Here is a 20,400-nt window from a genome sequence, read left to right on the forward strand (position 1 = left end):
TTTATTTGCTGATTAATTGTATAATTTAGAATTTACAGCACATACTGTAACTAGACTATAACTTCTCCAACTTTAAGATTACATCACCCCAGCCTTTAAATCTCTTAATAATTAACCATATTAGTATACATCAAAACAGTTTTAGCTGTTAAGTTTGTCATAATAACCTTACTATGCCATCATGTTCTAGGTTTCCTCATTGCCCAAATTCAATGCCAGTTCTTAAGTTTATTGGAAAGAAAAATAATGTAATCAGAGCAGGAAGAAATAGAAGGAGAGTACAATCAAGGTAGACAAAAAATGAGAAAGAAGCAGGAGAGACAATGAATAGAGATAATTGAACTATTTTACTTGTTTAAAGTAGGGGGAAAATGACCACAATTAGCAGTATTTCTGTTATGCATAAAGATCACTTTTGCATGAAGCCTCATGGACATGTGATGGAAACAAAATGAAAATTGGAAATTTCTGGCAATGTGACTACGAATTCAATAACTAATAAAACTTAGAATTCTATCCATCTCCTTTCAATCACTTGTGATGTATGAGAATTTCCTATCGTAGTTTTTTAACTTCCAGATTTTTAACACTGTTCATTTCCTATCATTTAATATTTAAAAATAAGATCCATCAAAAGTTATAAATTTTTCTATATGTGTGCTTTAGATAACTCAATTCTCTGCCTTTTCATTTACTCTTTAGCTTTCTCCTCTCAAACTTAGCATTTTGCTACCTCTCTCCTCTCTCTCTTTCTCTCTCCATTCTCTCTCTCTCTTTCTCCCATTACTTTAAAGAGGTTCTGATATGGTAGAAGAGAGACTTCTTTCCAATTCATTTTCTCATCCAAGATATGAAATTTGTCTTTAGATGACAGTAGACTTTTGCAGCAAAATAATCTGGAGAGAAGATGAAGAATCACATTTCCTACTGTCACTGTTTATGATGATGGCCTTGCCAAAGTAGTCTGCTGGACAACTAGACACAGGCAAGGCCATTTTTATTTTAACTTCATAGTGCAGGATGGGTGGAACTTCAATTTTCAAATTTTCTCAGGAAATTTATTTCTTTTAAAGTTCTGCTCACTCCTCTTTGATGAATGGTTAGAAAGGTAAACTCACTCTTCCATTTAAAAATAAATGCCTCAGGGTCAATAATGCAATTTCTCCCACTGGACATTTTATAGGTACAAAATGGTCAAATAGTTTCCTGCTGAAAATAAATTGTGTGTGTAACATACAGCCTAATTTTTCCCCCAGTATATGTAGAACTTCTGTTTCTTCAGTTTTGTTTGTTTTAGTGAAGTGAGACTGTTGCATGAGGAGAAGATATGTGACATGGCCATAGTGTTTGACTCAGTGACTCACTGGTTAAATATGAGTCTGTTTATTTGTCAAAATTGTTAAAAATTTGTGTGAGATACAGTGGCCCATATATGTTAGACACAAAGTAGTAAAATGAAGAAAAACCATAGAGGGTAGAATTTTTACACAATAGAAATTCACATATTTTTTCTAATAGGAAAAACAAATCTGCTAATATACCTCAACCTCATCTTTGTCAATTATTTTCAACTTTTTTGTTTTTTTTTTTAACACAACACGGTGGATTAAAAACATTTAATTACATTGTGACCTCATGGTGGCCAACAATCTTACAATCAAAACACAATCAATCCCTGTCGCTTTCCTAAACCATACTATCCTTGTAAGATTATCTGCATGTTTTTCCTACTTAAATTCCTGGAAACAGGCTCTTTGTTCGTCTTTTCCAAGTCCAGAAAGGCTCAGTTTTTCCACTGCGTTTTAGTTTCATCTATTAATAGCAGAGTCTCAAAGTGTCAAAGGGTAGATTGATATCCTGGGAGGAGTAAATACCTCCCTAAAATGTGCCTCCCTAAAATGTGCCTTGGAAATAATCTGTTGGTAAACGAGCAGATGCTCTTTTTCAGAAAAGGTTCAGAAGAACCTCTTGAACTTGCTGTCACCAGGTGTGTTAACATCCCTCCCTCAAGACCATAGTGACCCTACTTCAGACTTGCTAGAGTCTAAGGTTCTTTTTTCACATAAAATAATCAAGTTATGCACAATTACAGATGACTCCAAGAACTGGGAAATCTCAAACAGGAACGAGTACCGGAAAGCAGTTTTCACCCAGTAGAGATCAGTTACACAATTTGGATGTAGGGAAGCCTCATGGGACATGTGATGGAAACAAAATGTCTGTTTTCATGTAACTAAAAGTATCTTCCTCTTAACCCCACATAAATATTTGACTCCTTCTTCCTGTAATTAACCTGGGTTTGCTATTTTCTTATGATCAAATATTCTCTCTTGCAAACATTTGGTACACATATTTACGCTATTATTGTTATTTCAGATCAGCATCATAGTCTCTAGTCTATTACATTTACTTTTCAAACTATATTCTCAACTTCACCTTCATTTATATCTAGTCTAACTTTCAAACCACTGTCATCAGAGCTAGCTCTTTTAGCATAATCTACCCTAATTTTATAAAATATAGCAAAGAATTTAAGATAATTTTTGTAAGAAATTAGAATTTACATCTATTTCTCAAGGGCCAGACTTGTTTTGTTAAAGTCATTCTCTAATTTTTAACAGAGTTTCTGACATAAATTTGGTGCTCAAAAGTATTCATTGAATTGAACATTTAATTAAAAAGCATTAGAATCTCCTTGAAGACGTAATTTATAATTTCATACTGATTGAAAGAATAAACAGTGCTTGGCACATCGTAGGTTTTCAAATGATTATTTGAGTGAATGGTTACTTAAAATGTAAAATAATGGTAATATTTTAAGAGTTTCTCTGCTTTAATGGGGATTCCTATTTTCAGGGCAAACAATTCTTAACATCTAGAGTGGAAGTTCAGCAGGTGGACAAGCAACAATAATAATACATTTAAAAAGTGAGAAATGCATGGTGATGGGCATTGTGGCTATTGCTGTCATGTCTACAGATTCACACATAAATATTAGGAAAATTGTGGTAATTAAATTATTCTTGTTTCGGGCTGCTGTAGAAAAGCAAATGTTAAAACTTCTGCCTAGTGAAACAGGAGGCAGCTTCTGAAAAAAAAATGTATTATTTCTCCAGTGAGATAGCCAGCAGGAAGAACTGTTCTGTCTCTTTGTCTGAATCTGTCATGTTAGGACGAGATAACCAGAATTGTTGCAGCAATCTTGCTACCTGGATGAGAGTGAAACCAATCCAAGGATTAGACAATTAAGATACATGGAGAACTTAGACACGTGAAAATATTGCTAAACTGATCATTAAACCAACCTGAAATGTACCATAGTCTTGGACTTCCTGAGGAAAACACTGTGTTTTTCTTATTTCCAAAAATAATTGAGTCATATTTTCATCATTTATAGTCCACAGCAGCCTAAGAGACTGACAATTTTTTGTGTTACTTTCTGTGGTGATTTGGTGTTTGCTTTATTTACTTAGTGCTATCCAAATTCAGTTCCATGATAGTTAAGTTACTTAACACAAATGCACAGAATGAAATCGAATTTAAAATAAGGATAAGTAAAAATGAGGATAAATAAGGGTATTATAGCAAGTTGAAGGCAAAATGAATTCACTGATGAAAACAACATCAGCTATTCTGTAGTCAACAGTGGTATGGAGTTAATTTGATCCTCAGATTCCTATCAGCCTACTTGAGGAAGAAATCCTATTAATTCAAAATGTGTATTCAATTAAGTAAAAAGAAAGCAGGCCTGGCACGGTGGCTCATGTCTGTAGCCTGTAATCCCAGCACTTTGGGAAGCCACGGCAGGAGGATCACTTGAGCCCAAGGAGTTTGAGATCAGCCTGTGCAACACAGTGAGATCTCCTCTCTACAAAACAACTTTATTAGTTATCCTGGCTTAGTGGTGTGTGGCTATAGTCTCAGCTACTTGGGAGGCTGAGGCAAGAGGATTATTGAGCCCAGGAGATGAAGGCTGCAGTGAGGCATGATCACACCACCATTGCACTCCAGCCTGGACTACAAAGTGAGATCCTGTCTCAAAATAAGAAAAAGGAGGCCGTTGTACAGAAAAGAAACATTAGGTTTATTTTGGGGTGTGTGTGTGTGTGTGTGTGTGTGTGTGTGTGTGTGTGTGTATTTGCTTTGGTTTGTTTTTGGCATGAAGTAGAGATATAAGTCTTTATATGGCAACAACTTTAAGAAGTACTTATAAGTCAATGTCATTTCCAATTCAACTTGAGGAGATAACTCTTTCAACATGAGAGAACAAGAGACATTGTATTTTTGTGTTTATCTATCTGTGAGAAAAATGTGAGCTCCCAGTGACTAAAAAAATCCAATTCAAACTGTTTTGAACATTGGAAAAAAATGTTTGGTACATTTTGCTAACTCAAAAGTTAAAGCAGAAGGCAATGTTTGACCTAAGTCTCCTCACCAGCGTCACCAAAGATCCAGCCACTGCCTAGTACATTTTCTGTTATTTCTCTCAGGCCCAGCCTTCTGGGAGACCATGTGTTTCTCTCAGGGAGCATCAGGTGCTCTTCTTGGAGTCACATAGGAAGATCAACCTCCCTCCTCACAGAATTGCTGTTCAGATGCAGAGAGCTTCACTCTCAGAGCAGCCAAACAAGCATAATTCCTTAGCCTAGTTTTCAGTGGCTTAAAATCTGTGAGACTCTTTCCTGAAACCAATGAATATAATTAAGCTGATTCGATTAAGCCAGTTACTAAGTCTCTATAAAGGTTAAAGTGTGATCTGTCCCACCAAAATTTATTTAAGAGTTTTCCAAAATATTGTCAAAATTAATATTAAAGAACAGAGATAGAACAAAAAGTCATTGGAAAGGAGATTTTCCTCCCCGTCTCCCTGTCCGCCATCGTCCTCTCTCCCCATCCCCCTGTCACCCCCTCTCGCTCCCCCTTCCATCACACTGACATCTCTCTTGTAGAGCTGGGATACCTTTATTTTCCTGTCCTTTGACATCAGAACTAGGGTTTTTGGTTTTTGGACTGTGGAACTTACACCTGAGACCCTCTAGGTTTTCAGGCCTTCAGCCTCCAGCTGAGAGTGATGTCTTTGCCTTCCCTGGTTCTGAGGCTTTGGGACTTGGAATGAGCCACACTTCTGTAATATTTTAGGGCCTCGAGCTTGCAGAAGCTCAGAGGGAACTGCTCAGCCTCCATTATTATGCGAGCCAATTCCCCTAATAAATTATTTCTGATCTATATCTATCTGTATATATTCTACCACTTCTGTCTCTAGAGAATTGTAACAAATACAGCTGTCTTGTAAATTAGAAAGATTTAAGGATAGCTACAAGTAATCCATTCAGGAGAAAAAACATAGCACAGGATATTTTTATTAAATCAATTTGATATGAGAGATAGATTTATTAACTGGTAGAGCATCAACATAATTAAATCATGCCTAATTCTAATCGTAATTATGAATGGAAAGCTAGCTTTTTACTTCCACTTACACAGGAAGGAATATTCCAAACGTGGGAGAGTTATATAGACTAACATAAATTGTTCATGCATTTGTTTGCAAATTCTATTGTTTTCTTTTTGATAGAAACTCTGTGTTAAAAAATATGTGCAATTATTCACCATAAACCTGCTAAATCTGTGCAGCTGATGAATCAAGGGTGCTGTAAAATTCATTTAATTTACAACAAGTAAATACACAGAGATTAGTAAAATTGCCAATTTGATACAAATTCACATAAAATTTCCTAAACTTGAGAATACATTAAAATAGCTCAAGGCTTTAATATAAATGTCAACAAATAGCTATGCAGGACTAGGAAGTGATAAGGTGATTTTATATTCTTAGTTATGTTTTGAATATTTGTTTTGTTTTTTAATTTTTGTACTGTATGACACTATTTCTATATGCAAATTGTCCATTCTAACCACTAGTGACAATAGAATACATGTATTATTAAATTCACCTGGCTTTGCCTATCTTTAAAAAAAAATCATACTGGATAGCTTTTCTCATGGGGCAAATAGGATAGGCAGTCATTAGTGTTAACACAATCCTTTTCACCTCAAGAAAAGTCTATACATTTAGAACTTTCTCTTCAGGGTCAGTTCTCATAAAATTGTATGCATAAACAGATTTTTAAAACTCATATTCCTTGAGTTTATTAAAAAATCGCCTGAATTTTCCTTATACTCATGTTGCGCAGAAAGCTTCTGGTATTACAAAATTAATAACAGAGAAGAAGACTTCACAGCTAAAGTAATTAGGAAAGTTAAAGCAACGAATCATACAAAATAATATAAACTTAACATTTGGTTGTATTAATTTTATTTTAACCTAAAATTTACAATATAGTATTTTGGATATTAATGATTGATGTCCAGACTTGGACATAAAATATTGTATGTTGAATGCTAAAAGCAAAGTTATTATTATTTTTTTATTTTACTTCCAGGATACATGTGCAGAACATGTAGGTTTGTTACATATGTACACATGTGCCATGGTGGTTTTCTGCACCTATCAACCTATCATCTAGGTTTTAAGCCCTGCATGCATTGGCTATTTGTCCTAATGCTCTCCCTCCCCTCGACCCCCCACTGCCCTACTGGCCTCGGTGTGTGATGTTCCCCTCCCTGTCTCCATGTGTTCTTATTGTTCAACTCCCACTCATGAGTGAGAACAGTCAGTGTTTTGTTTTCTGTTTCTGTGTTAGTTTGCTGAGGGTGATGGCTTCCAGCTTCATCCATGTTCTTGCAAAAGACATGATTTCATTCCTTTATATGGTTGCATAGTATTCTATGGTGTATATGTACCACGTTTTCTTTATCCAGTCTATCACGGATGGACTTTTGGGTTGGTTCCATGTCTTTGCTGTTGTAAACAGTGTGGCAATAAACATACATTTGCATGTGTCTTTATAGTAGAATGATTTACATTCCTTTGGGTATTTACCCGGTAACGGGATTGCTGTGTCAAATGGTATTTCTGGTTCTAGATTCCTGAGGAATTGCCATACTGTCTTCCACAATGGTTGAACTAATTTACATTCCCACCAACAGTATAAAAGTGTTCCTATTTCTCCAAAGCCTTGCCAAATTCACCGTTCTGAGTGGCATGAGATGGTATCACATTTTGGTTTTGATTTGCGTTTCTCTAGTGACCAGTGATGTTGAGCTTTTTAAAATATGTTTATTGGCTGCATAAATGTCTTCTTTTGAGAAGTATCTGTTCCTATCTTTTGCCTACTTTTTGATGGGGCTGTTGTTTTTCTTTTAGATTTGTTTAAGTTCTTTGTAGATTCTGGATATCATACCTTTGTCAGATGGGTAAACTGCAGAACTTTTCTCCCATTCTGTAGGTTGCCTGTTCACGCTGATAATAGTTTCCTTTGCTGTGCAGAAGCTCTTTAGTTTAATTAGATCCCATTTGTTAATTTTCGCTTTTGTTGCACTTGCTTTTGGCGTTGTTGTCATTAAGTCTTTGCCCATGCCTATGTCCTGAATGGTATTGCTAGATTTTCTTCAAAGGTTTCTATGGTTTTTGGCTTTACATTTAAGTCTTTAGTCCATCTTGAGTTAATTTTTCTGTAAGATATAAGGAAGGGATCCAGTTGCTACTTTTGAAAGAAAAACGTAATATCAGTATCTTCTCTAATTCAGAGATATTTAATTGTCTAAATAAAACTCCTTTTTAAAATATAGACTCAATTTATTGGAGTTCAAACTTATATTGTTTCCAAAATGCTCACTAGTCTTGCATTTTCTATGTATTCAAAAGTTTCAGTTTCTTTAAAATAGCCTGAAAACATCAATGTGACAGTAATCTGAGGGCAGGATTCTTTCAAACATTTACAATTTATTTTCAATCTTTATGCTTTCATTGCCTATGCCTTTTATAAAAATGTGTTTTTAAAATACCTGAATTTCGTAGTCTTTCTATGGTATTCAATTTCGTTTCCACAGCAAAAACGACATTCACATTTATATTTCACTTGATGATGGGACATGCGGCTAAGTTATGTAATCAAAATATCGATTGAAAATGTCACAGTCAAGTTTGGAGACCAGTGCTAAATAATCTTAGTAAGACTAACGCAAATGCCAGTAGAAGTACCTCAGCTTAAGGAATGGGTGCACGGGGTGCTGGGCACTGGAAAAGGGAACCAAGCACTTGGCTGCACCAGTACTAGCCTACCCGATGACCGTAATAGGATTGTCTGTGGCAATTATGTCAATCTTAAAAATATTATGTATGCCATCTGCATGGGCTAATTCCATATTCTACTCTTCATTTTGAATACTGCTGTTGCAAATATTATCATCCTGGTATTAAATAAATTGTTTCATGGAAATTAGTAATGAGGCCACGTCATGGCTCCATTAAACAAACAAAAACAAAATAGAAATGGAACTTCGACTATCTGGTCTCTACTATCTAACTTCTACTCTAGGCCCATTCTGAACAAACATGATCAAGTACAGCAGAAATTATGTACCTATTGAGACAAGACCAGGAAATCTCAAAAGAATAAGCAAACATTGACTTAAGTTTAAAAACCTACCGAGAGAACTGTGACAAATGAAAAGTGTTTGATGGGATTGGATATCGATAATAATTCTAATGAGACTTTCAGATCTAGGCTCATGGTGAGTACATTTTAAGAAAGAGAACCACTAGAGAAAAAATAGTTGTTTACATGACATTATTTTTTCTTAATTAAGGTGCACACAGTTTTACTAAGATAATGGGTAAGATATATATTTTTGAGGATATATTACTTAATGTTATGTCTTTGGAAGATTATCTGTAAATTCTACAATGATGTTTTAACAATTATTAATTTTTTTAATCCTGTTGACTTTAAATTATCTACCATTATTTCATTTTCAGCTCAGTGATATTAGAGACAGTTAATTCCACCCAACATTTAATAATTTTCCTCTTGCTGAAATACATGCTACTTTTGCCTGCCACTTTCCTTTTATCTGAGCTATGCTGGGAGAGGCATCTTATTAAGCAGTGGGACAGAGGAGATTGTGTGTAGACTCTGGAGCCAAACAGCAAGGCTATGAATCCTGAGTCTGCCACCTGGCAACGTTGTAACTTTTGGCCAAGTAGTTAAATTCTCTGTACTCCAGTTTTCTCAACTGTAAAGTGAGATAACAATGCTAACTTTGAAAGTAACTTAGCCCTTTCTCATTAAAAAATTAAATAATGAGGCCCATCAAAAAGTGGGCAAAGAATAGGAACAGATACTTCTCCAAAGAAGACATTTATGCAGCCAATAAACATATTTTAAAAAGCCCCTTAGGGAGCCAAACTCTGTATACATTCTGGAAAGTTACTAGATTTCTAGACAAACTCAGGTGCTAAATAATTATTAATGTCAAGCATCACAATTTGATTAAACGCCCTAGTATAAGGTAACCTCCTGGGATAAGTACATTGATGGCTGTGTCAGGTAAAACAGCAAAATCAATAAAAACATAGAGAAAGAAACAGTAGGAGACAAATGAGTATGCGATGATCGTGTAAAGAGAAGAATAATATATTGAAGAGAAAATGAGGTTATAATTTACAAAAATTACTATCATTTCTTGGTTTTCCACATTCTACGTTGAACAGCTTGGAAAAGTCATTTAATCAGCCTGAACTTCTCTCAAAGCAAAACTATTCCTTTAGTTATGAGAAACAAAAGAAAAAATAAAAACTACTTACAAGAACTGCAATATAATGCCCTTTGTACTCATTAATATTTTATTTATGGATTGGTACAAGATATTATACAGCAACATTATCAATACACTTTACGATTTCTCCACGTACCACGATGGTATGTTTCTTCACATATCACAATGTTGGCCGTTTGTGGATGAAACTCATTTACTCTTATAATGAAACAGTGCTTGATAATAGGCACATCCATTTACCAAACAGTCCCAAAAGATTTGTACATTTTAAGAAGATTCCATCTGATCAACCCAGAATTTTCACTAGACAAATCATGCTGATTCAACCATAAACACTCCCATTAATTCTTCAACACTAATAGACTTTTAAAACTTTTATACATCATTAAACTTGAAAAAGATTAGTTATGAATTTTAAGCAAAATTCATCAGATGCCTCTCATCTTCATAAGAGAATTGACTAACGAAAACAATTTAAACATTATCAGCTATGGTTTATGGTCTTGAGAAACTGCGAATATGTATATTCACTTTTATAGTTAAGGTATCTTTTTGGAGCCTTTTAAAAATTTGCTGTGGTTCTCAATATTTTCATTTCATTCTATCAAGCCTTACTAGCTCTGGGCAAATGAGTAAATAGTTTCACTCTAGGTGAGCATCACTAATAATTGTATTTTTGTGAGTTGGGCGAGTACTGTTTAAAGCATGCTATTTTGGATTATGCTAGATAATAATTTGGAGAAGTATTAAATGTGTATCCTTGTAAGTTGAAATAATTTAAACATATAAATATATAATTAGTATGTTTAAATTCTGTTATTTGAACAATCATAATAATACTGATTTAAAGTGATATTTATTAATTGCTTGTTTTTAGATAAGATTTTGTTTACTCCTAAGGTCATACTGCCACTAAGTCGGACAGGTAGAACTTGAACCATAGTTCTAAATTCAACAACTCTGTGTTATTACAATCTCTGCTACCCTTATTGAGAAAAAGTTATCTATACGCAGAACTTTAAAATTTTATACAGTTATTTGGAAAAATAATTTCAGGCTTGGAGACTTTTATGACTTTTCTTGACTGTACTATTGGTCATAGTATAATGGAGACATATGAAGGTTTTCTTTCTAAAAAATTCTATTCAAGCATGTAATCTCAGTAACAAACATGTTTTAGATTTGAAAATTAATTTAGGGACATATGAAACAGAATGCTTTTGTGTGTATACATGCACATTTGTGAGGGTTTAATAAGTTCTTATGGAGAGGTAAATTTCTTTCTTTTTCGAGAGACAGGATTCTGCTCTGTCACCAAGGCTGCAGTGCAGTGTTGTGGTCACAGCTTACTGTGACCTTGAACTCCTGGGTTCAAGTATTCCTTCTCCTCAGCCTCCCCAGTAGCTAGGATGACTACAGATTAACCATCATGCCTAGCTAATTTAATTTAATTTAATTTTTCTATAGAGATGGTGTCTAACTGTGTTGCCCAGGCTATTCTCAAATTCCTGGCCTCAAGCAATCCTCATGTCTCAGCCTCCCAAGCTGCTGAGATGACAGGCATGAGCCACTATGACTGGCCTGGAGAGGTACTTTCTAACCAAATAATTAGGTATGATCTTCCTAGTGAGTGCTGGAGGCTCACTGATTTCTCTTTAAAATATGGTTTCTTTATTCTGTGAGCTGCTTCATTTATTTATTCTTCGTTAACTAATACATTTGTTGTTATTTGATTTAAGGACTAAATAATGTATTGGGTATGATGGACCAAAACACAACAAAAGAGTGAGGTACCCAGAATCATTAGATGTGGGAAGAAGGATATGAGGCCAAGAGAGGTGGGAAAACAGAAAATGAAGCTGGTGAATTGAACAGAAACAGCACTTAGACCATATCATCCAGGATAAAGATTTTAGTCACTATGGTTAGAGCAATGAAAATCTACTAAAATGCTACATAAAATGGGTATTATAATCAGGTTTTTAAAAGTCCTCTTTCAGTTGTTAAATATAAAAGTTAAACTAGCAATTTACCAAGACTACCATATAATACATAATAACCAATATACTCTGGCCATTTATAATCACATGCTACTTGATATCTTCGTTTGGGACAATTGAATACATTGTCAACATTTCAATTTCTCATTTTCAAATGGAGACAATACTAAAAATATTTGCAATTCAGGGTTATGATAACTAAACAATGCTAAATTTGTAAAGAGCTTAACAAAGTGACTGACACATAGATAACACATAAAGATTTACTAAGTAAAACAAATATTTAATTGCTTCTCACTGCTACACTTTGTATTTATTGCACTGATTTAAAAACACTAACATTGTCAAAATTTCGCTCTTCATCTATGTATTGCAGTCTTACTTAGTTTTGGTAAAATCTTATTTGGTGATCATATACTAGGAATTTTGAGCTATTATTAGTGCTCAGGAACTGAGTAATCTTGCAGTAACAGCATGAAATAATCTTCTCTTACAAAATGAGAACAACAGAAATGAAATCATACACATTTCCAACCTTTTCTCTTAAATTATTCTGTGTATCATTCCCAAGATAGAAACCTGAAAAAGGAATGCCACTTTATTTTCTATACTAAAAACATCAATTTTAGTCTACTCTAGCTTAAAAAAAAAAGAAAGCCAGTTGTTTCACAATTAACAGGAATAAAAATTTTTCAAATTTTGTAAGGTTGAGTTTTACTTCCCATAAGACAATTAAAAATATGATAAAAATTTTTCTTCATGACTTTAAAAACACAGTATAATTAACTTTTTAAGTGATGTCACTTTTCTTTTCAGCATTATAGAATTCTACTTCGTTAGTCAGGGTTCCTGAAAGAAACAGAAAAGGTAAGAGACTCTGTCTCTCTACATGACAGTCTTTATAAATTTCTAAGGGGGAGAGAGATATATATAATAAAAGAGACTGATTGATCATAAGGAATTGGGTCACATGATTATGGAGGCTGTGAAGTCCCAAAGTCTATAGTCAGCAAGCTAGAAACCAGGAGAGGCATTGAGGCATTGGTGTAAGTTCCTATTTAAGGAAAGGAGAACACCAATGTTCAAGCTCAAGCAGAGGGGTCAAAAAGTTACCTTTCATTCAGACTTTGTGTTCCATTCAGGTTTTTAATGACTGCGTGAGGCCCATCCACACTACTCAATCAATGGGATTCAAATATTAATCTCATTCAGTGGCACCCTAACAGACACACCAAAAATAATGCTCCACCAAATGTCTGGGTACTCCTTATCCCAGTCAAATTGACATATTGAATTAATCATCATGTCCAATAAGACCAAAAAATTATTTTGAGCAATAGTACGAAAGACATAATTTATAAATTAATACTGAAAATGCATCTGGTGTTTGTTATTCTTTTTTTGCAGCCCTTCATGCATTTTTTTAAATTTTTTAAATTTCAGTTGGTGTTTGAGGAACAGGCAGTGTTTAGTTACATACACGAACTAGTACTTTAGCGGTGATTTCCGAGATTTTGGTGCACCAAGCAGTGTAGACTTTAGCCAATGTGTGGTATTTTATTTCTCACCTGCCTCCCACCCTTTCCCCTAAGTCCCCAAAGTCCGTTGTATCATTCTTATGCCTTTGTATCCTCATAGCTTAGCTCCCACTTATGAGTGAGAACGATGTTTTTTTTTTTCATTCCCAAGTTACTTTACTTAGAATAATGTCTCCAATTCCATCCAAGTTGCTGCAAATGCCATTATTTCATTATTTTTTATGGCTGAGTAGTATTCCATGGTGTGTATATATACATCATGTGTGTATGTATATATAAATATATATTACCATATTCTCTTTATCTACTTCTTGACTGATGGGCATTTGTGCTTGTTCCCTATTTTTGCAATTGCAAATTGTGTTGCTATAAACGTGTTTACAAGTACCTTTTTTTGTATAATGATTTCTTTTCCTCTGGGTAGATATCCAGTAGTGGGACTGCTAGATTAAATGGTAGATCTACTTTTAGTTCTTTAAGGAATCTTCACACTGTTTTCCGTAGTGATTGTACTAGTTTCCCTTCCCATCAACAGTGTAAAACTGTTCCCTTGTCACCGCATCCATGCCAACATGTATTTTTTTTTATTATGGCCATTCTTTCAATAGTAAGATTGTAATTCATTGTGATTTTGATTTGCATTTCCATGATCATTAGTGATGTTGAGCATGTTTTAATATGTTTGTTGTCCATTTGTATATTTTCTTTGGAGAATTGTCTATTCATGTCCTTAACCCACTTTTTGGTGGGATGGTTTGTTTTTACTTGCTTTTGTTTGAGTTCATTGCAGATTCTGGATATTAGTCCTTTGTTGCATGTAGTGCATGTATAGATTGCAAGTCCATCTATAGATTGCAAAGATTTCCTCCTACTCTATGAGTTGTCTGTTTACTGTGCTGATTATTTCTTTTCTTGTGTAGAAGCTTTCTAGTTTAATTAAGTCCCATCTATTTATTTTTGTTTCTGTTGCATTTGCTTTTGGGTTCTTGATCATGAAGTCTTTGCCTAAGCCAATGTGTAGAAGGGTTTTTCTAATGTTATCTTCTAGAATTTTTATGCTTTCAGGTCTTAGATTTAAGTCTTTGCTCCATCTTGAATTGATTTTTGTGTAAAGTGAGAGATGAAGATCCAGTATCATTCTCCTACATGTGGCTTGCCAACTATCCCAGCACAACTTGTTGAATAGGGTGTCCTTTCCACTACTTTATATTTTTGTTTGTTTTGTCAACGATCAGTTGACCATGAGTATTTGTCATTATTTCTGGGCTCTCTATTCTGTTCCCTTGGTCGATAATGCCTACTTTTATACCAGTATCACGCTGTTTTGGTGACTATGGCTGTATAGTAATGTTTGAAGTAAACTAATGTAATGCCTCCAGATTTCTTCTTTTTGCTTAGCCTTGCTTTGGCTATGTGGGCTCTTTTTTGTTCTGTATGAATTTTAGCGTTGTTTTTTTCTAATTCTGTGAACAATGATGATAGTATTTTGATGGGAATTGCATTGAGTTTGTAGATTGCTTTCAGCAGTATGGTCATTTTCATACTCTTGATTCTACCCGTGCATGAGCACGGGATATGTTTCCATTTGTTTGTGTGGTCTGTGATATCTTTCAGCAGTGTTTTGTAGTTTTCCTTGTAGAGATCTTTCACTTCCTTCGTTAAGTGTATTCCTAAGTATTTTATTTTACTATTTTATTTTTTTGCAGCTATTGTGAAAACGGTTGAGTTCTTAATTAGATTCTCAGTTTGGTCACTGTTGGTGTATAGCAGGGCTACTGATTTGTGTACATTAATTTTGCACATTAATTAATTTTGACACTTTGCTTAATTCATTTGCCAGTTCTAGGAGCTTTCTGGAAGAGTCTTCAGGGTTTTCTAGTTATACAATCATGTCATCAGCAAATAGCGACAGTTGGGTTTCCTCTTAGCTGATTTGGAGGCCTTTTATTTCCTTCTCTTGTCTGACTTCTCTGGCTAGGACTTCCAGTACTATGTTGAATAGAGATGGTGAAAGTGGGCATCCTTATTTTGTTCCAGTTCTCAGGGGGAATACTTTCAACTTTCCCCCATTCAGTATAATGTGAGCTGTAGATTTGTCATAGATGGCATTTGTTACCTTAAGGTATTTCCCTTCTGTGCCAGTTTTGCTGAAGGTTTTAACCATAAATGGATGCTGGATTTTTAGAAATGCATTTTCAAATGAAATAATCATGTGAGGTATTTTTTAAAAATTCTCATTGGTGTATCACAATTATTGACTTGAAGATGGCAAAATATCCCTGAATCAAGTAGGTTTGAAACCTAATTGATCATGGTGGATTATCTTTTTGATACACTGTTAGATTTGGATAGCTAGCATTTTACTGAGGATTTTTGCATCTCTGTTCATCAGGAATATTGTTCTGTACTTTTCTTTATTTGTGAGGTCCTTTCCTTGTTTTGGTGTTAAACTGATACTTTCTTCATAGGATGATTTAGGGAGGATTCCTTCTTTCTCTGTCTTTTGGAATAGTGTCAATAGCATTGGCACCAAGTGCTTTTGAATATCTGATATAATTCATCTGTGAATCAGTCTGGTCCTGGAGTTTTGTTGTTGTTGCTGGTAACTTTAATTACAGTTCAAATCTCACTGCTTGTTATTGGTCTGTTCAGAGTTTCTATTTCTTCCTGATTTAATCTAGGAGTGTTGTATATTTCCAGGAATTTATCCGTCTCCTCTAAGTTTTCTAGTTTATGCATGTAAAGGTGTTCATAGTAACCATGAATGATCTTTTGTATTTCTGTGGTATAGGTTGTAATATCTCCCATTTTTCTCTAATTGAGCTTATTTGGATCTTTCATCTTCTTTTCTAGGTTTATCTCACTAATGGTCTATTACTTTTATTTATCTTTTCAAATAACCAGTTTTTTGTTTCATTTATTTTTTGTATTCTTTTCTTTGTTTCAATTTCATTTAGTTCTGTTCTCATCTTTGTTATTTCTTTTCTTATGCTGGTTATAGGTTTGGTTTGTTCTTGTTTCTGTAGTTCCTCGAGGTGTGGTGTGACCTTAGATTTTCTATTTGTGCTTTTTCAAACTATTTGATGTAGGCATTTAGGGCTATAAACTTTCTTCTTAGCACCACCATTGCTGAATCCCAGAAGTTTTGATAGATTGTGTCAATATCATCATTCGGTTCAATGAATTCTTTAATTTCCATCTTGATTTCATTGTTGAGCCAACGATCATTCAGGAGGAGGATATGAATGGAAAAATCTCCAGTGAAATAGATAGCATAAATAAAAAAACAAGCATAACTTCTGAAAATAAAGGACACAGAGAATTGGAAAATGCACTGGAAAGTCTCAGCAATAGAAGAGAACAAGTAGAAGAAAGAACTTCAGAGCTCAACGACAAGGCTTTGGAATTAACCCAATCCAATGAAGACAAAGAAAAAAGAATTTTAAAAAATAAACAATGTCTCCAAGAAGTTTGGGATTATGTTAAACGACAAAACCTAAAAACAATTGGTGTTCCTGAGGAAGGAGAAAAATCCAAAAGTTTGGAAAGCATGTTTGATGGTATAATTGAAGAAAATGTTCCTGGCTTGGCAAGAGACTTAAACATTCAAAACAAGAAGGTCAAAGAACATCTGGTAAATTCATCATAAAAAGATCATCACCTAGGCACATAGTCATCAAATTATCCAAAATCAAGCCGAAGAAAACAATCTTAAGAGCTTTGAGGCAAAAGCCTCAGGTAACCTATAAAGGAAAACCTATCAGATTAACAGCAGAAGCCCTGCAAGCTAGAAGGGATTGGGGCCCTAACTTTAGCCTCCTTAAACAAAACAATTATCAGCCAAGGATTTTGCATATAGCATAGTGTCTCCGTGATTGGCATAATAGTCCACCTTCTGAATTCTTTTTCTGACAATTCAAAGATTTCATCTTGGTTTGGATCTATTGATGGTGAGCTAGTGGGAACTTTTAAGGGTGTTAAAGAACCTTGTTTTGTCATATTGCCAGAATTTTTTTTCTGTTCCTTCTCATTTGGGTAGACTATGCCAGAGGGAAATTCTGGGACTCGAGAGCTGCTGTTCAATTATTTTGCCCCCTGGGGTGCTCCCCTGATGTGGTGCTCTCCCATTTCCCCTATGGATGGGGCTTCCTGAGAGCCAGACTTCAGTGATCGTTATTTGTATTTTGGATCTAGCCATCCAGCAGAGCTATCAGGCTCCAGGATGATACTGGAAAGTGTCTGCAAAGAGTCCTGTGATGTGATCCATCTTCAGGTCTTTCAGCCGTGGATACCAGTATCTGCTCTGGTGGAGGCAGTGGAGGAATGAAGTGGACTCTGTGAGGCTCCTTGGTTGTATTTTTGTTGAGTGCACTGCTTTTATGTTGGTTGGCCTCCAGCCAGGAGGTGGCGCTTTCAAGAATGTATCAGCAGTACTTAAGTAGGGAGGGTACAAGCTTGTCCTAGGGTCACCTTTGGATAAGTATTCCGGTTTCTCATGAAGTGGGCAGGGCCATAGAGGGATTATGTCCCTTGTCTTCAGCTACCAGGGTGGGTAGAGAAAGACCATCAGGTGGGGGCAAGGGTTAGGCATATCTGAGCTCAGACTCCCCGTGGGTGGGGCTTGCTGTGGCTGCCTTGCGGGATGGGGGGTGTGGTTTTTCAGGCCAACGGAGTTATGTTCCCTGGGGGATTATGACTGCCTTTGCTGCATCACTCAGGTTGCCAGGGAAGTGGGGGAAAGCCAGCTGCCACAGGCCTCACCAGCTCCTAAAGAGCTTGCAGCCCAAGAGGCCAGCCTTACTCCCACACCATACCCCCCTAACAGCACTAAGTTTATTTCCAAGCAGCTGGTGAGCAGGGCTGAGAAATTGCCCCAGGCTTCAAGCCTCCCAGCTGAGAAAGCAAGCCGACTCACAGTTCCTCAGCTGTTCCGTGGAACCTGCAGCGGTAATCCACCTCCTTCAATGGTCTGTGCATTCTCTCGGCTTTCCTGGTATGTTCCTGTGGTAGTTCTTGGAGCAAAAGTTCATGAGGTGGGTCTCCACAGGCTGCTCTGTCCTTCCAACTGTGAGCTGCAAGTTAGTTCTGCCTCCTATCTGCCATTTTCCCCTCTAGTGTGTATTATTCTATGTGGAATATGCTTTATACTTTTGTAACATCAAATCAATTATAGTTAACAACAAAATGAACATTCCAAGAAAAGGAAAACATTCTCACTAATACAGATATTCAGTGGACAATAATTTCTGCTCCCCCTTTGCTTGGATGATGTAGGCTTTGTAGGAAATGAGACGTTTGAGCTGCATAGAAGTAGCGGATTGTATGCTCCATAGATGACTACAAATAATATCTTCAACCCACATGCTATTCTTACAATGTAACTTTGAAGTTATTCTAACTAAAAGATGAGTGTCTGCATTTCTTCATTTGGAGCTGGGTGGTAGACTTTTAATTTTGGCAGATATCATGTGATATGACATCTGAGGCTGGTTCATTTAAGGAAGAGTTGAGATCTTTGAAGCCATGAATGTTAAGGTAAGAAGTCCAAGGTTTCTGTGCTCCAAGGAAGGACAGGATATGTGAAGTACTGGTCTGGAGGACAAAGCCAATAGAAATCTTGCTTGCTGCCAGCATCTACCAACAGATGTGTGAGTGAGCGTGACACCACTTGACACCACTTGATTCCTTTGCACAGAAATTGAAGCTTCTCAAGTGAAGCTTCTGCTCTCATGAGGAGATGAAAATTCTTTTTGCTTATCTTCTGAATTCCTGCCCCAGAGTACCTGTAAGCATAATAAAATGATTGTTTTAAACTGAACATTTGGAGTAGTTTAATATGCATTTGCAAATAATTGGAGCTGATAATGGAACCGCCTGTAGGATCTGCCATAACCCAAACCTAAAATATACAACATTTCTTTGAGCCTTAAGGTTTCTGTTAATGACAGCCTAAAAGGAGTTAGGAATAGTCTTAATGAAGCCTGCACGGCCTGGAGAAATCTGTCAGTGAAAGCTTAAAGGAGATTAAGGGAAATGACAGTGGGAACTAGAAGAGAGGTGACACATCATACAGTACCACTAAATTTGACAATACTATTGCCTGAATTAATTTGCAAAAGAGTAAACATCCTTAGTGAACTCAGTGATCTAGTGAAGGAAATCTCCAGGCAAAATTTTTAAAGATGCCACCTGGCCTTTTCTCTCTGCATTTAAATCAAGTGAAAGAGAAGAGATATGAGCTAAAGAATTGATGGTTAAATATTTAAGCAGTCAAGGATTGCAGAGTTTTAAATTAAAACTGCATCTTTTGCCAACCTCTCCAGATGGCAAAGCATTCTTCATTTAAGAAATAGCTTCCAGGAAAAGATTCAATCCAAGGTAGAACTGCAAGATCTTATGTTAAAATCTTAGAAAAGATTTAAGATGAGATCTTATGTAATCTTTCAGACAGACGAAATTCTTCCAAAGAGCATGAGGTTATTCCTCAAAGGTCTTCTCTATTAAACAAATGGTTTTCTAAGAATCTTAAGGACTGCCCTACAGCAGTACCATAGGGAGACCAAGTAGATATGAGATTATCTTGATGAGATTGTGGGTGTGACCCTTGTCTATGGATTAATTTATAGATTGACATATATTCCAGAGCTATAAAGTTTTGTTTAATGGAGTTCATAAAGTCATACTTAAAAAGATAGTTTAAAAAAAAAGATTTTTGTCCTTCAAACTTCTACAAGCAAAACAAAGAATGCTAAAAATATTCTCAGAGATACACATATGTACTACCCCCGATGAAAAGAAAAGGATGATTTACATGGTGAAACCAGAAGTCTAGTAGGCAGATTCAAAAGCCCCAGAGAATAACTGAGTCTTAATCTAATAAATAACCCAATGAATTTTCAAATAACTATGGACCAACGACTGTGGTGTGCCTCCTGATTTTCTCATTTTAAACTGGGAACGTCTGTCGTGGTTGCATATGTCTGTCCCGCCATAGTATGATGACTGTGGTAGAGTAGAGAAATACATTTTCATTTCACCTTTAAGCATATATATTATTACTTCCCTGGTCCTATATATGTCTGCTTATCACTTGGGTTAATATAAGGATCCCAGTTTTTCCCCTACTGCGTGACAATATATTTGCAAAAAAAAAAAAAAAAACTGAAGTAATTTTTTTCAAC

At 35.6% G+C, this 20,400-nt stretch overlaps 1 protein-coding gene across 1 annotated transcript in view; it reads left to right on the forward strand.

Moving 5' to 3' along the window:
* The first annotated feature begins 8,088 nt into the window (after window positions 1-8,088).
* The window catches only part of LOC131381102 (uncharacterized), a 38,574-nt gene continuing 26,262 nt past the window's right edge, over window positions 8,089-20,400 (forward strand). Inside the window, exons 1-2 of the mRNA XM_058427191.1 lie at window positions 8,089-8,240; window positions 17,883-18,252. Coding sequence (XP_058283174.1) covers window positions 8,089-8,240; window positions 17,883-18,252 — 522 coding nt within the window. The remainder of the gene's footprint in view (window positions 8,241-17,882; window positions 18,253-20,400) is intronic.

The sequence above is a fragment of the Hylobates moloch genome, unplaced genomic scaffold, assembly GCF_009828535.3.
Source record: "Hylobates moloch isolate HMO894 unplaced genomic scaffold, HMol_V3 SCAFFOLD_14, whole genome shotgun sequence".
In the NCBI taxonomy this organism is placed as follows: domain Eukaryota; kingdom Metazoa; phylum Chordata; class Mammalia; order Primates; family Hylobatidae; genus Hylobates; species Hylobates moloch.